Raw genomic sequence first — 14,765 nt, 5'->3', positions numbered from 1 at the left:
TAGTACCATATCTCGTAACGGCATTGTAGACTTCTCCCGTTGCCGTCTTTAAAGCTTTAATTTGCTTTATAAAAAAAATTATTTTTTTCAAGTGAAAAGCTGATAGGTTTGAGTTCAGATTTTATCCATCTCCTGCCTCACATGAGGATTATAAATAAGATAAAGCAATTTAAAAAGTAGAAATATTCATATATAAAATTATAGTAGAATTTTTCAAGGATTAGGCTCCATAGATTTCTCCTAGGGTATTCCTGTCTGGCAGTGCCTTAGAGTTGAAAGTATCCTGTGACAAGGCTTTTATGTGTTACTTTAGTAACTAAATTCTCTTGAGTAAGGATGGAAGATGGGTATTACTTGTGTTGAATTTTACATTATAGCTAGAGTGCATTGTGACCATTTCTGCTTATGCATTTTTGAAGCTTTCAAGCAGCTCTTCACAGTCTTTAATATGCTTGTGAATCCTCTGGGGCTCTTGTTAAAATACAAATTCTGATTCAGCAGGTCTGGGGAGGCCCTGAGAGTCTATACTTCTGAAATGTTCTCCAGGGATGCCAGTACTGCTGGTCCTTGGACTACACTCTTAAGTAGCAAGATTCTAAGGAGACATACATCCTTGGAGGTCTACTGTTTGGCTTAAAAATCATGCCCCCCTCTTTCTCAACAACCCCTCACCCCAAGAGGAAATCTTATTAAGTCTAGGTTTGCGCCTTTTAAAAATTGGCTTTTAATAAACAGCCTTTCTTTTTTTTTTTTTTTTAAATAGCAAAACACCGAATTGCTCATAAACCTCACTCCAAACCAAAAACTTCAGGTATTTTTGAAGCAGAATTCTCAAATGATCTAAAATCCAAGGATCTGCTTGCTGATAAGGAGCTGTGGGATCGACTTGAAGAATTAGAGAGACAAGAAGAATTGCTGGGTGAAATTGATATTGATAGGTACCTAATGACAAAGTTCCTTACACACATTTCCTTATAAAATATGTGCTGATTGAAGAAAATACAGAAAAGCATGCTATACTAAAATATCAATAACCCTACCACCCTAAAATAAATATTCTCTAGAATATTTTCTTTTAAGGCCATGTGTTCATGCACATGCCAGTGCATGTGTGTGTACAGAAATGCACAAAATCAATATTCCTATTTTTTATTATAAGGTTTCAGCCCTATTTTGTATAATAAAGTAAGGTATACCAGATACTTCACTTTAAATAATTATGGATGCTTTATATATTATATTTTAAATGAGTTGTTTTTATACTGTAGTCAAGATAATGCTGTATGTTTGAATGACTTGTTAAAAAAAAATATGTGCATTCAGTTTAAGTTTGTTGCTGTAAAATATCCTTGCTTTCCTTTGCAAACTTTTCTGCTTATTGAGCAGGTAATTTGTAATCTGGTCAAGTAGTTATAGATATGAAAAACTTTACCAAATTGCCATTTGAAATACATATTAGCACTCACTCAGAATTATCAGAGTGCTCAATGAAAACTGTTACTATAGAATTTCCTATATTATTTTGCTTAAATGATATGCAGAATTAGTTACTGTGAAAAATAAGACTTGAAACACAAAGGATATTTTTTTCACTACCATATTTCACCTATACTTAGGTCTTTTTGATTAACTGATACTGTTTAATTTTTGTAAATCAGTTTTTAATCTTATGATTTTCTTGGTCACGATTCTTTTTCTACTTTTGCATGATGTTATTTCAGTTTGTTGCATTTTGGGTTTTGTTATTTTTATAAGGTCCTCAAATCCTTTGTAGAATGAAGCAAGCATGAGAAGTATATGTGTATAAATCATGCACATATGTAGAAATCTTTTATTTTTTAAAATTACAATAATACAGGCTTATAAAATATTTTGATTATAGAAAGAGAAAGAAATATGTTATAGTTCTGTGGTTGTAGTTTCTGGTCTTTAAATAAAGATAACATATTCTCTATGATTTCTTACAAATTTATGATTGTATTTGTATGGTATTTTATTGTATATGGCCAATATCCTCCTTGCAAAGATAAAAAAAAATCTACTGTGTTCTACTTTTGTTTGAATAACTACAACATATAGAATTAGCATAGAAACTATTATTTATTAATTCATTTCAAAAATTTTATTAGCCTAGAAATCTAGTTTAAAAATACTTTATGCAAAACCTTAGTTTTTACCCTTTGAACTTAAGTGCAAATTAGAATATGTAAAATTCTAGTGTGTTTGTTTGATCTTGTTAATTTTCTTTTTCTAGTAAGCCTGATACTTTGATTGCAAATGGAGAAGATACGTCCTCTGAAGAGGAAAAGGAAGATCAGAACATAAATGTGAATATGATGAATCAAGTAATGGACTCTCTCACTCCCAGCAATTGTTATCAGAATGTTACAAATTCAGAACTGTTCAATGGTCAAGTGAATAGTCAATGGAACTGTTCAATTAATGGTTCAAATTCTTATCACAATAATGAAGATGAAGAAGAAGATGATGATGATGGTGGTGGTAATGAAAATGACCATGATACCTTAGGGGCTGAAGATAATTCTATACCAACAATATATTTTTCTCATACTGTCGAACCTAAGAGGGTTTGTATACTTTTAACTTTACTAATTTTTCATATAATTTGAATATTAGAGATCATCTGCGGTATTCTTTAAAAGAGCAATATTAACAGGGATTAATATTGTTGATAGTGCCAAACAAGAAAGCCATCTTTTGCCTCTTGCTCTGACCAATTTATCTAAAAAGAAAAAGGAAAATAAAAGTCTAGATAGTTAGCTGGTATTGGTCTGTTGTTCTCTGAAGCCACAATAGAATTTGAAATTTGGGGGTCTGGAAGGAGATCAGTTTGAGTGACAACTACTGTAACTCTACCTGTCCTTCATTCAGAAAGCTTTCTTAAGAATTCTAGAGTTAATTTGGGCATTTTGGTGTATTTAAGATGAAAGCGACTTGCATTAGTTAAATTTTTAATTATATCAGGTTGTTTCTATGTGGGCATAAAATGAATAGGAGCATCATGAGCAAAAAGGAAAAATTTAGAAGGAAGTAAAAATTAGTTCCATTTCTCACAAATTAAATATAAACATCTCTGGGTGGTAATCATGATTTTAGAATTTTGATATTTTAGAGCTGGAGGTTACTACAGAGAGGTCTTCTAATACAGGTTTTTAAGTTTTCTTAGTATCAAAAGACTTTTTGTTCCCTCCATACTTACTGTAGAATACCCAGTTTTAAAATCCCAGATCAAAGCAGGTTGGATCTCACTGAAGGAAAGACCTTAAACTCATTCCTTTGTTCTCTTGGCCTCATAATACTGCTTTAAGGAGCTACTGGGAATTTCATCTTTCTAATTTGTCTTTCTCAAGGAAACTTAGGGCCTAGAAGACCATAGAGCTAGTTAGTAATAAAACAGGGACTCCTTTTTCTCAGTTTGGTGCTTTTTTGTTTTTTTTTTTACCACAACAGGGCACCCTTGCAGGGTTTGCCTGTATCAGAGGTAAGGGTCTGTGGTAGCAGTCTTAAATGCCTGAGATTATTATTTAATCAAACGTGTTTAAGACATATTTGCTATTTCTTAGGTCAAGATTTCCCTGCTCTAATGTGAAGTGAAATACTTATATGGTGTTTTAAAATATATATTCTAATACTTCAAACTAAAAGGAGCATCTTGGAATTCTTTGGAAAAAATTGACCTATTAGCCAGGAAAAAAGTTTGTTTTGTGATTCTCTTTTCAGGCTTTAAATTAGTTTTCATTTAGATAAAACAGGAAGAATAAATAATATTTGCAGGAATGTTATGGGGAATAGCAGTCATTAATATGGAAAGATGGTGTAAATGCCGAGTAGGGATAGAAGAATAATGTATTAATCCTGAACAGGGTTGATCTTTATTTTCTGGTCCTTAAATTTTTAAAAATTAGAGGTATTTTAAAAATTCTAAATAGTTAAGCATTATCCAATATTGTTTTTATGACTTAAGTTTTATATTCTTACTGAATATTTGTTTTGGTTAATTGTGCTGTTTGTTTTGAAATGCATGATTTAAGCCAAAAACTTATATCAAAGTAATGGGTGATGTGAAAGCTTATAATAATCTAGCATTTAGATTGTATGTATTTTGCTTTCTGTATGATAATAAAGTCACTGATGACTAGAATTGGTCACTTAAGGTATAATTTAATACTGTAGAAGTATAAGAACTTGTTAGCCTTAGCTGATAATGCACATCATTTGTGTCAAAAAATGTAAACTGCCTCTATTACTATTATTTCTTTAATTGTAGAGTTTATTGGTTTTAGTTTTGGCCTTGATTTCTCAAAAGGATCATAATTTTTTGCTGTGAAATTTTTAGGTACGAATAAATACTGGAAAAAATACCACTTTAAAATTCAGTGAAAAGAAAGAAGAAGCCAAACGTAAGCGAAAGAACAGCTCTGGCAGTGGTCATTCTCCCCAAGAGCTGCCTATGATCAGGACTCCTGCTGACATTTACAGGTGAGTGGTATTCACAGATAGCAGAACAGCCTGCTCTTCCCTTCTCATTTTTTGCAGCTGAGTGTATACAGGAAAAGGTTGCTTGTAACACAGAAGGCTCTCACTGAAAAGTGAGGTATTCTGATAGAGTTAGCTTAGTGTTTTAAAGGCTCTCACAGGAGCTGCTGAGCCCCCACCCACAGCTTCTCAGTTCAAAGCAATTGGAAGGTTGCTTGGTTTTTTGCTTTTGCCCCTCTTTGCCAGTGCTTTTAAAACATTCCCAATCTAGTAAAAAAATGTTGTATGTTAACTTTAGAATGAAAGTTTGTGTTTCTAGTATGCTGGGGCAGCACTTTTCCTATCACAGCTATGACAGTGCTCGGCACGTGCTTTACCTTTCCACAGAGTTGAAGTTAAGTATGCTATTCCAATTTTTTGTTGTATTGTTGAGAAAGCTGTCATTTGAAAATACCTACTGTTTTCATGACGCTTATTTGTAAAATAGTGAAAATTGCTAAGTGACTTCTGAGCAGGTCTAAAATATATGTAGAATTTTGGCAAATCACGCTGTTGTCACCCAGAACATGTGTATAAATAAACGTCTGTATTTTATTAGGCCAAACAATAATAAAAGTAATGTAAATATGTCATTCAAGGCTACAAAACTATTGTGATGGTGAAAATTTTGGATATAAGTTTGAATAAAACATTTCAGATTGATTTCTAGAAAAGATTTTTTAAAATCCTTGTAAATTTATTCTCAGTTTTATGAGTTAACTAAAAGAGCATATTTTTTTGATATTATAGAGTCTTTGTTGATATCGTGAATGGAGAATATGTCCCTCGTAAGTCCATCCTGAAGTCTCGCAGTAGAGAGAACAGTGTTTGCAGTGATACCAGTGAAAGCAGTGCTGCTGACTTTGATGATAGACGGGGAGTCTTGAGGAGCATTAGCTGTGAAGAGGCCACTTGTAGTGATGCTAATGAGAGCATTTTGGACGAGGAACAACAAGAAAATCATCAAAAGAAACTTTTTCCTTTATCAGTAACACCTGAGGTATGTGTGTATCTTTAACTCTTTATTTTATATAGTATCTTTGACCAATTTTTGTGAGTTAAAAAGGTGGTGGTGGTAGCTCCATTTCAAAGGGGTATGCAATTCATTTTCCCCATTTTGGAGTTGAAAAGATTTTTTAAAAATTGTAGCTGCTGTATCTTCCAGGTATGGTCTGGAAATCATTAATCTTATTGTTCTTAAATTATTTTATATAATTATTTATTGAAGTTAATCGACAGAGTAATGGCATTGTTTATCTTGTAGCTTCTTTAGTTCATACATATATTTAGTCTCAAAAGTCATAGATCATAATTAATTAATTCTAGGCTTGTACTTTTTTTTTTTTTTCGGTACACGGGCCTCTCACTGTTGTGGCCTCTCCCGTTGCGGAGCACAGGCTCCGGACGCGCAGGCTCAGCGGCCATGCCTCACGGGCCCAGCCGCTCCGCGGCATGTGGGATCTCCCCGGACCGGGGCACGAACCCGTGTCCCCTGCATCGGCAGGCGGACTCTCAACCACTGTGCCACCAGGGAAGCCCAGTACTTTTTTGATAATTAATAACTTATAAAAAAATTAATAGTCACTAGCAAGCACAATATAGGTATTATAATAAAGTAGTTCAAAATGAAAGTATTACCACTCTTGAAGTTCTATTTCTGTGAAATAGGAATTTTAAAGTATCTTAATTAGCATATGTATTTCATTTTTGGCTAGAATTTTTTTTTTTTTTTTTTTTGGCTGCACCACACAGCCTGTGGAATCTTAGTTACCCAACCAGGGTTCGAACCCGTGCCCCATGCAGTGGAAGCATGGAGTCATAACCACTGGACTGCCAGGGAAGTCCCATGTCTAGAAAATTATTTAGCAGCTTATTTTAAATAAATTCCACTAGATCAGACTTATAGTCATTTTATGCTAGTTCAAGTAGCAGATTGTACTTTTCTCTTTTAAATGCTTTGGTTGAGTTAAAGAAAAAATATATACATGACAGATAATTATCTATAGTCCTTCTGTGTTTTGGCTCGTGCCAGTGAAATTTTTAACTCTTTGGAATTGTGGAACCATTTTACAATCTAGTGAGAGCTGGAGATCCTCTCCTCAGAAAAATGAGTGCACACACATATACTCTTACCAACCATGTTGCACATAGTTTTGTGTGTGGAGAAAGGAGGGGTATTGGGAGATACCAAAATGGAAATGTTATGGTTTCCATTATACCCAGACTTGATATTTTTTTTACTCTTATGTTTGGTGGTATTTTAGATTTTTAATTTAAGAAGTATTTAGGAAGACTGGGGAACTCATACCATATCAAACTGATATACCCATTTGAGTATAAGTCAAATACATATAAAAATATATATCTTTATAAATGAATAAACATATGTAGAACTTCTGTTGCTTTTGCTAAATAGTCCGTAAGTGGTACTGATTGTACTAAATGGTAACTGGGGATGGAGGGGTCATTGGTAATTAGAAGCAGTATGTATGATTAGAATATTCTCCTTCCCTTCTCCCAATATAATGATTTCAGTTGACCTGGAGAGTATCTTAACTTATTTAATAGTCTTCCCTACTGTTAGAAAAACAGGTGGTAGACTTTTGCTGTTTTTAAGTATTTGAAAATTAGGTTTTTGTAAGGACTTAATATATTGTGGTATAGCTAGAGCTCAAGTCTGGAACTTATTTTCATTTCATCGTATTTAATAGCTTTGCATTTTGTATTGAACTGTTACAGTTAGCACCTAGATGCTATAAATTTTTTAACATCAAAATAAATAGTTCATGGGATTATGGCAAGTACTTTGAAAGATATCTTTTTTGATATCTTTAAATGTTAAAATATTCTCTTTTTCAAAATTTAGTATAATAAGAAGGCTCTGTGCTCATTGTGATAAAATAGAGTTTTTAGAAAAGTAAACTTTGAATTTCTTTTAAGAGTTGGACTCCACCCAAGGTCTCAAAGTACTGTGGGAGGGTCAGGGCATTTTTGGTTTTTGTTTCTTTGGTGGGGCAAGTTGGTGGAGGTTGGCTTTTTAAACTATTCAGGTGATACATTGTCATTTTGTACACTTGGTAGACAAAGTCAAGCTAAATATACATGAAGGTTTACATGTCAAATTTTAATTTGTACGTAAAGAGTCTTTAGAAGAAGAAAGTGAGGGGGTTTCAAATACTAGAAATCTTGGGGGAAAAAATCATAACTTCTTGATTTTGATAGATCTGTACATAAAAAGACATAGAAAGGCATATCTTTGTTTTTATTTCCATCAATTTGTATACATTACGTACGTACATTGCATACAGTTGACCAAAATTAAGTCCAGCAAACATCTGGTTGAAATTAAAGAATGATTTTTTGTGGTGCCTTGATTTCTCTCATTGAATTAATTGTATGAAAATTTGAGACTGATACTTATTTCCACTAGCACCAGCACTTTCAATTTTCAGTTTCCACTGATCTCAAATAAAAATGAGGCAAGATACAATAAAATACTCAAATAATTGCATGAATGAACACCACCCAAGAGATGTCACTGCTGCTGAAACTAAGCTCTTGGCTCACAGGCAGCATGGCCACCATAGGATAGCTCATTCATCAGCTGATGTTTGACACCCTAATAGAATTCTTAATTTTAATACATTATTTTTCACAGCATGGTCTGGATATAAATGGAGTGTATGAAAGTTGAGGACCTTTTATTTACCCATTTTTAAAAAATCCCATGTGAACATGTTTTTTACATTTTTGTTTTCTTGCATGTGTACTATTAAAAAATCTACTTATATTTGGTGGTGTAATTAAGATATATTTTAATGGTACTTGATTTCTATGAGCAATTTGTATTTTGATGTTATAGTTCTGTCTATCAAAAAAATCTTATGAATTTACTTTTAATGAAAAGAAATGTCTAATTGGCAAGTACAGGATAAAGATTTTGTGGGCACCTTATTTGCATTTTATTATCATAATCTCACTTTTGTCTTCCAGGCTTTTTCTGGAACTGTAATAGAAAAAGAATTTTTGTCACCTTCCTTAACACCACACCCAGCCATGGCTCATCCTGTGCTACCCACCATTCCAGAACGAAAAGAAGTTCTGTCAGAAGTATCAGAAGGAACTACAAGGAGGGTTTCAAAGTTCAAAGCTGCCAGATTGCAGCAGAAAAACTAGGGCCTGCCTAGCAAATGGGAGTTTACATCCTAAAACCTAGTTTTGCAATTGTTTAGAATAAATATAGCAAAATATGTTACATGTAATTTGAAATAAGCCATCCTGAGTTAATTTGACAGCAAGTTCTCTTACTGTTATCAATGGTGTTAAAAAGAAATCAAAGTAAATATTTAAATACTTTAATATTCAGCTTGTTTCGTTAATTCTCTGAATACTGTCAGCACTCTTGTTTAAGTTTGCCTTATGAAGTAGTGGCAGCATTTTGAATTATTTTTCAAAGAATACTGTTCATATGCATTGTTTTTGTGTTTTGAACTAAATACTGGCAGTTTTGTACCAGCTGTGATATTGTGCATACCATATGGACCATTTTAAAGAAACTTTTAAAATTTCAAGTAGATTCAACAATTATATTACTTGCTTTAGCATTTTAAAGGCACTTTAAAAAAATCTACTTCTTGTAGGTTTTGCAGCTAGGTGGCTATTTAAAAAATCTCTCCCTCTTTGACTGTCATTCTGTAATCTCTAAGACAGAAAGCTGCATGTACCCAAGGGAAAGTTTCTTTGATTGGAATAATGGTATTTTGTAAATTTTTTTTAAGTAAAAATTTTATGAAACTTGGTCTCTAAAATGTTGTGAACTTTATGATTCAGAATCAAATATAGAAAAGTCTTTGATTCATATATATGTTACATGCACCACACAATGGATCCTTGAATTCTTATAATTCCATAGGCAGTTCTTCCCTAGTGTGTGCAGTTTTAACTGGCATTATATTTTGGGAGAGAAGGAAAGGTTGTCTAGATGATAAAAATAAGTAAATAGATAAATAAATAAAATTTTAAAATAAGAAATTGTATGTTTTAATCTCCCAGACATTTTCGTTCTTAACGGTTACTTTCCTAGTAGTAAATGATTGAAAAACATAATTTACTTTTGGTAGAACTCCTTAAAATAAAGAGAAATTTATCCTAACATTGAAAATTACACTGCAAGTGTTAATCATTAGCTTGATGCATGCTAAAATGTAGCTTTTAAAAAGAATTCTGCATTAGTACTAAAATAAGCCATCAAGGCCAGTCCACCCTCCTCTGTTCATGGCTAAATATTTAAAGGTTATTTATAGCTTCTTTAATGAATTCTTGCTTAAACAAAGTGAAATTATGTCCTAGAAAAGTAGAACCTATCTGTAACTAGAACAGCACAACTGTAAAAGTTTTATGAATATGTATTTTAATAATAAGGGGGTGAGCCTGAATCCCCACAAGTTAATGGATAATTCAGATCAGAACAGAGGACTGATTTTAAAAGATTGCCTAAAAATGTAGAAGATTTGTTCTTTAGCAAATTTTGATCAACTGTGCATGTATTTTTAGTTAAAAACTTTTTCTCTCAGCCAATCCCCCACAAAAAAGAAAACAACCAAGAGTACAATCACATACACACAAAGGAGCCCCCAACTCCAACTGCTTGTCAAGTGAGCCTTTCTGTGTTAGATTTTCCCCCAGAAACAAACTTCACTGTGGGATTATTCTGGTGTTCTTTACAGACATATAATTTCAAGAGTATTGTCATTAAATAATTTCTCATGTTCTTCAACTTCATCTTGAGCCTGTTGTTGTTTATGTAGTTTATGTTTCTTCTTGCAAATAAGATGTTCCCTCATGGAACAAGATGGTAGTAGGAACAAAGAAGTATTAGATTTTCTGCTGAAGACCAAATGAAGTAGTGTTGCCCCACTTCATAGCTTCAGTCTTAAAACAAAGTTTCAAATTGTAACTTAACCTTATAGCTTTATTTTTCATATTAAATTCAGTATTCAACATGATAAAATGAAGTTGGTCTTAAGTGTTCTCTTTTAAATTGTAAACAGAACAGACTGAATTTCTTTTAACTTTTAATTTTGAACTAATTTTAGACCTACAGAAAAATTGCAAAAAATAGAGTTCCCATATATCCCCTCATCCAGCTTCTCCTAAAATTATAACATCTTGTATGAACATAACACAATTATTAAAACCAGGAAATTCACTTTGGTGCAATGCTATTAACTAATCTATAGATCTTATTTGAATTTCACCAACTTTCTACTAGGCGTTCTTTTCTGTTCCAAGATCCTATATAGGATCCCACTTTGCATTTATTTGTTATTGCTCCTTAGTCTTCTCCAATCACTGGCAGTTCTTCAGTTTTTCCTTATCTTTCATGACTTTGGTATTTTTGAAGAGTACTGGTCAGGTATTTTGTATGATGTTCCTCAATTTGGGTTTGTCCAGTACACTCACATGATTAGAATGAGGTTTTGCATTTTTGGCAAGACTACCACAGAAATAGATAATATCAAGAGGTTCAGATCAGAGATGCGTTCTAGTGAGTCATTTCAGGAGGTCCTTAATTTCGCGACCTGCATCACTTTAACCTTGATCACTTGGTTAAGGGGATGTCTGCCAGGTTTCTCCACTGTAAAGTTACTGTCTTTTTCTTTGTAGTTAATTAAATATCTTGGAGGAGATACTTTGCAATTTACAGATTTCTTTTTCTCCTCAAGCCCGCTAATTTTTGCATTCATTTGTGGATCTTGTCTGCAACAGTTATTACTGTGGTATTTGCCTAATAGTGATTTTCTGTTTTGCCCTTTCTTTCTACATTTATTTCTTGGACTCTTTTGTAATGAAAATCTGTGTCATTACCCTCCCACCACGCCTGCCCCCTGTTTATTAATTTGTATCTGTACGGACTTGGATATTCTGTGGGTCAAAATCCAATTATCATTATTTTGTTTATTCAAATTGTTCTACCTTTGACGTTTAGGAACTCCTTTGAGTTGGCTCCTGAATTCTTTCAACAAGTCTTCGTCTTTTTTGAACACTTTCTTTCTGACACCATAAAATGTTATAGGTGTATCTTATATTTTTCCCACTCCAGGCTTGGAACCAGTAACCACTTCTCCAAGGAGCCCTTGATCCTTTAAATGGAGAATGGTGTTTAAAAACCAACATCTTCTCATGTAGGTGTGTGTATTGCCATTTTGGTGTCATTGCTTCTAGGCCCTTTTAGTAGGTAGGGCTAGGAAATTATGTATACTAACTGATGCACATATCTATGTATATTTGTTTGCTTATGTACATTAAAAAATGGAAGTGTACACTGATACTTGATTCTAATCTAACACCACAGGATTCGTTTCAGTTTTTCCTTATTTATGACATCTTTCTTCAATAGTGAGAAATGTGGCTCTTATTGTATACAATGTATTTACTTATTTTTAAAATATCTAGTGCAGTTGACCCTTGAGCAGCTCTGAGGTTGGGGCACTGACTCTCCTCACAGTTGAAAGTTGGCATATAACTGTACAGCTGTCCCTCTGTATCCATGGTTCTGTATCCGTGCATCATATAGTACTGTAGTACATATCTAGTAAAAAAAAATACCCACATATAAGTGGACAGGCACATTTCACACCCATGTTGTTCAAAGGTCAGCTGTTGACACACAGAAGTAGTTTTAGAGTGCTAATCCTAACCCCCCGGAGAGACACATTTATTAAGTATATTGCACTATTTATGTTCAGTTCTTTTTTTCCTTCAGCTTTATCAATCAAAAGTTCTTTTTCTTTCCCACTCCTTCATTGTGATTGTTATTCATTTATAATAGAGTTAGGTTCATTTGTTAGTGTTTGTGCTCCATTGGATTCTCTCCACATTGTGGCTGGGTTTAATGGTTTATTTGGGGTGTGTGTGAAGGGTATATGAAACATTAATGTGGTTCTAAGAGTCACAGCTATGTAAAAAGATAAGCAGAAGATAAACACTCCTCCCTCATTCCTGCTGCCCATTCTCATTTCTGTCGTCTTTCTGTCACTTCCTCATCTACCCATTGTTAGTAACCAATCTATTTTCTGGTTTAACCTTTTTGTATTTCTTTTGCACAAATAGATACATATATATTTTCTTTTTTTTCTTTCTTACATGAAGGATAACATATGTAACTTCTCCCTTCCACTTTAATGTGTTTAATAGTATGCCCTGGTAATCACTCTATGCCTGTTTACAGAGAGCTTCCCCCTTTTTTTTTAACAGAGGTATACCACGTTTTTTGTGTAGATGTAGCATAGTGTATCCAGCCACTTTGCTGTGTATGGACATTTAGGTTTCTGAGTAATTTTGCAATTACAAATGATGCAATGAGTAACTTTGATGTGTATGTATTTTTGTGTCATTGGAAGTATCTTCCGGGTAGATTCCTAGAAGTAGGATTAATGGGCTATCTTTACTGTATGATTTCTTTTATACATGATAAAGTCTGTTTTTAACAGTATTTGTTTTCTTATCAAGGATGTGGTTTTAACACATTTGCTTGCATATCTACATTTTATTGATGATTCCTTGATAATAACTTTGGGACACTATAGTGTCCTAAATGGACTTAAAGTGTTTATAGTGATTATACTCATTTTGCTATATTTTTATTTGGGGGGGGGAAACGGGTCATGCAAGTGATTTATAAGAGTTTTCCATAAATCGGAATAATTTCCAATTTTATAAAATACAGATACCTCATTCTATTAGATTTATTTTTCTCCTCCATAAGAAATAGCTTTTCAAGGATGCTAATCTTTTTCTGTGTATCCTTTTGGTGAGTGGCATATAGGCTCTCGATTAAATGCCTGTTAAATGAATTGCTCAACTACAATAAATATTTATGGTTTTATGTTTAATCCATTGGTCGATATTGTTCAGTTTCTACATTTTAAAATGCTTTTTCAGTTATTTAAATTTCATTTTAAAGGAACATCATTTAGGATATGAAGTTTTTGCAGTTCCGTTAATAACAATGAATCATAAAGAATCAATATTTTTGATCACTTACTTTGTGTCAAGCATTTTCTATATACTTTATGTGGATTATTTCATTTAATAAAGCAATCCAGCGAGGTAGGCACTATTTTTCAATCCCTTTCCCGCATTTTAGAGATAAGGAAACTAACTCTGATTAAGCAATGTTTTAAGCTACACAACTATTAAATGGTGGAATTGGGGTTAAAAACCCAGGCAGCCTTGCTCCAGAATCATCAGTGTTCACACTTTTTTTTTTTTTTAATGTTTAAATTGCCCTCGAAACAGGAGCACATAACTAGTAAGGAAATGTGTGATCTGCATATCTGTATAGTCTTGCTTATTCGCAATGAGGTCACCTTTTAAAAAATATGAGTTAGAAAACTGCTTTGTTTCTTAAACTTTACACATTAAGAGAATTCATTTTGACTTGGTGGAATGGAGGTGAAGTTTCGATGATTTGGCCATGTGCATAAAAGGAATGTGCAGATGGAGATTAGTAAAAGTAGAAATAGTGTAACAGTATTTCATTGAAAAACTCATTTTTGAGTAAACTTAGACATCATTATATATAATACACAGATATGTAATACACTGTTCTGTTCTATAATAGTATAGAATAGTATGTTCATAATACAGAGGCCTCATAGTGACTCTCTTTACCCCTAGTGACAGTTTCGGGGTTTTTTTTGCCTTGAAGTATTTTGTATAAAAATATAGCTAGTTCGGGCTTCCCTGGTGGCGCAGTGGTTGAGAGTCCGCCTGCCGATGCAGGGGACACGGGTTCGTGCCCCGGTCCAGGAAGATTCCACAAGCCGTGGAGCAGCTGGGCCCGTGAGCCATGGCCACTGAGCCTGCGCGTCCGGAGCCTGTGCTCCGCAACGGGAGAGGCCACAACAGTGAGAGGCCCGCGTACCACAAAACAAAACAAAACAAAAAATGTGCACTTTTATTATAGCTACCCTCTTTCCAGACAGTGTTGTGATCACTTTAGTGTTTGTGGTACTTTGGTTCCAGTTTTTTTGAACAGTTTTACTGAGGAATAGTTTGTATGCCATAACATCCTTTTGGTTTTCTTTTTTTAAAATTGAAGTATAGTTGATGTATAATATTATATAAGCTACAGGTGTATAAGGTAGTGATTCACAATTTTTAAAGGTTATCCTACACTTGTAGTTATTCTAGAACATTGGCTATATTCCCTGTTGTACAATATA

General features: G+C 33.5%; 1 protein-coding gene across 2 annotated transcripts in view; it reads left to right on the top strand.

Moving 5' to 3' along the window:
- The window catches only part of URI1 (URI1 prefoldin like chaperone), a 70,378-nt gene extending 56,599 nt beyond the window's left edge, over positions 1-13,779 (top strand). For both annotated transcript variants that reach the window (XM_030874507.3, XM_030874508.3), the window contains 5 exons: positions 764-938; positions 2,255-2,588; positions 4,358-4,500; positions 5,287-5,536; positions 8,530-13,779. In XM_030874507.3, coding sequence (XP_030730367.1) covers positions 764-938; positions 2,255-2,588; positions 4,358-4,500; positions 5,287-5,536; positions 8,530-8,712 — 1,085 coding nt within the window. In that variant the 3' untranslated portion in view covers positions 8,713-13,779. The remainder of the gene's footprint in view (positions 1-763; positions 939-2,254; positions 2,589-4,357; positions 4,501-5,286; positions 5,537-8,529) is intronic.
- The last annotated feature ends 986 nt before the right edge of the window (positions 13,780-14,765 follow it).

The sequence above is a fragment of the Globicephala melas genome, chromosome 19 (genome assembly GCF_963455315.2).
Source record: "Globicephala melas chromosome 19, mGloMel1.2, whole genome shotgun sequence".
NCBI lineage: Eukaryota > Metazoa > Chordata > Mammalia > Artiodactyla > Delphinidae > Globicephala > Globicephala melas.
Note: the sequence above shows the minus strand (reverse complement) of the source record. Positions and strands in the feature narration are given on the sequence as shown.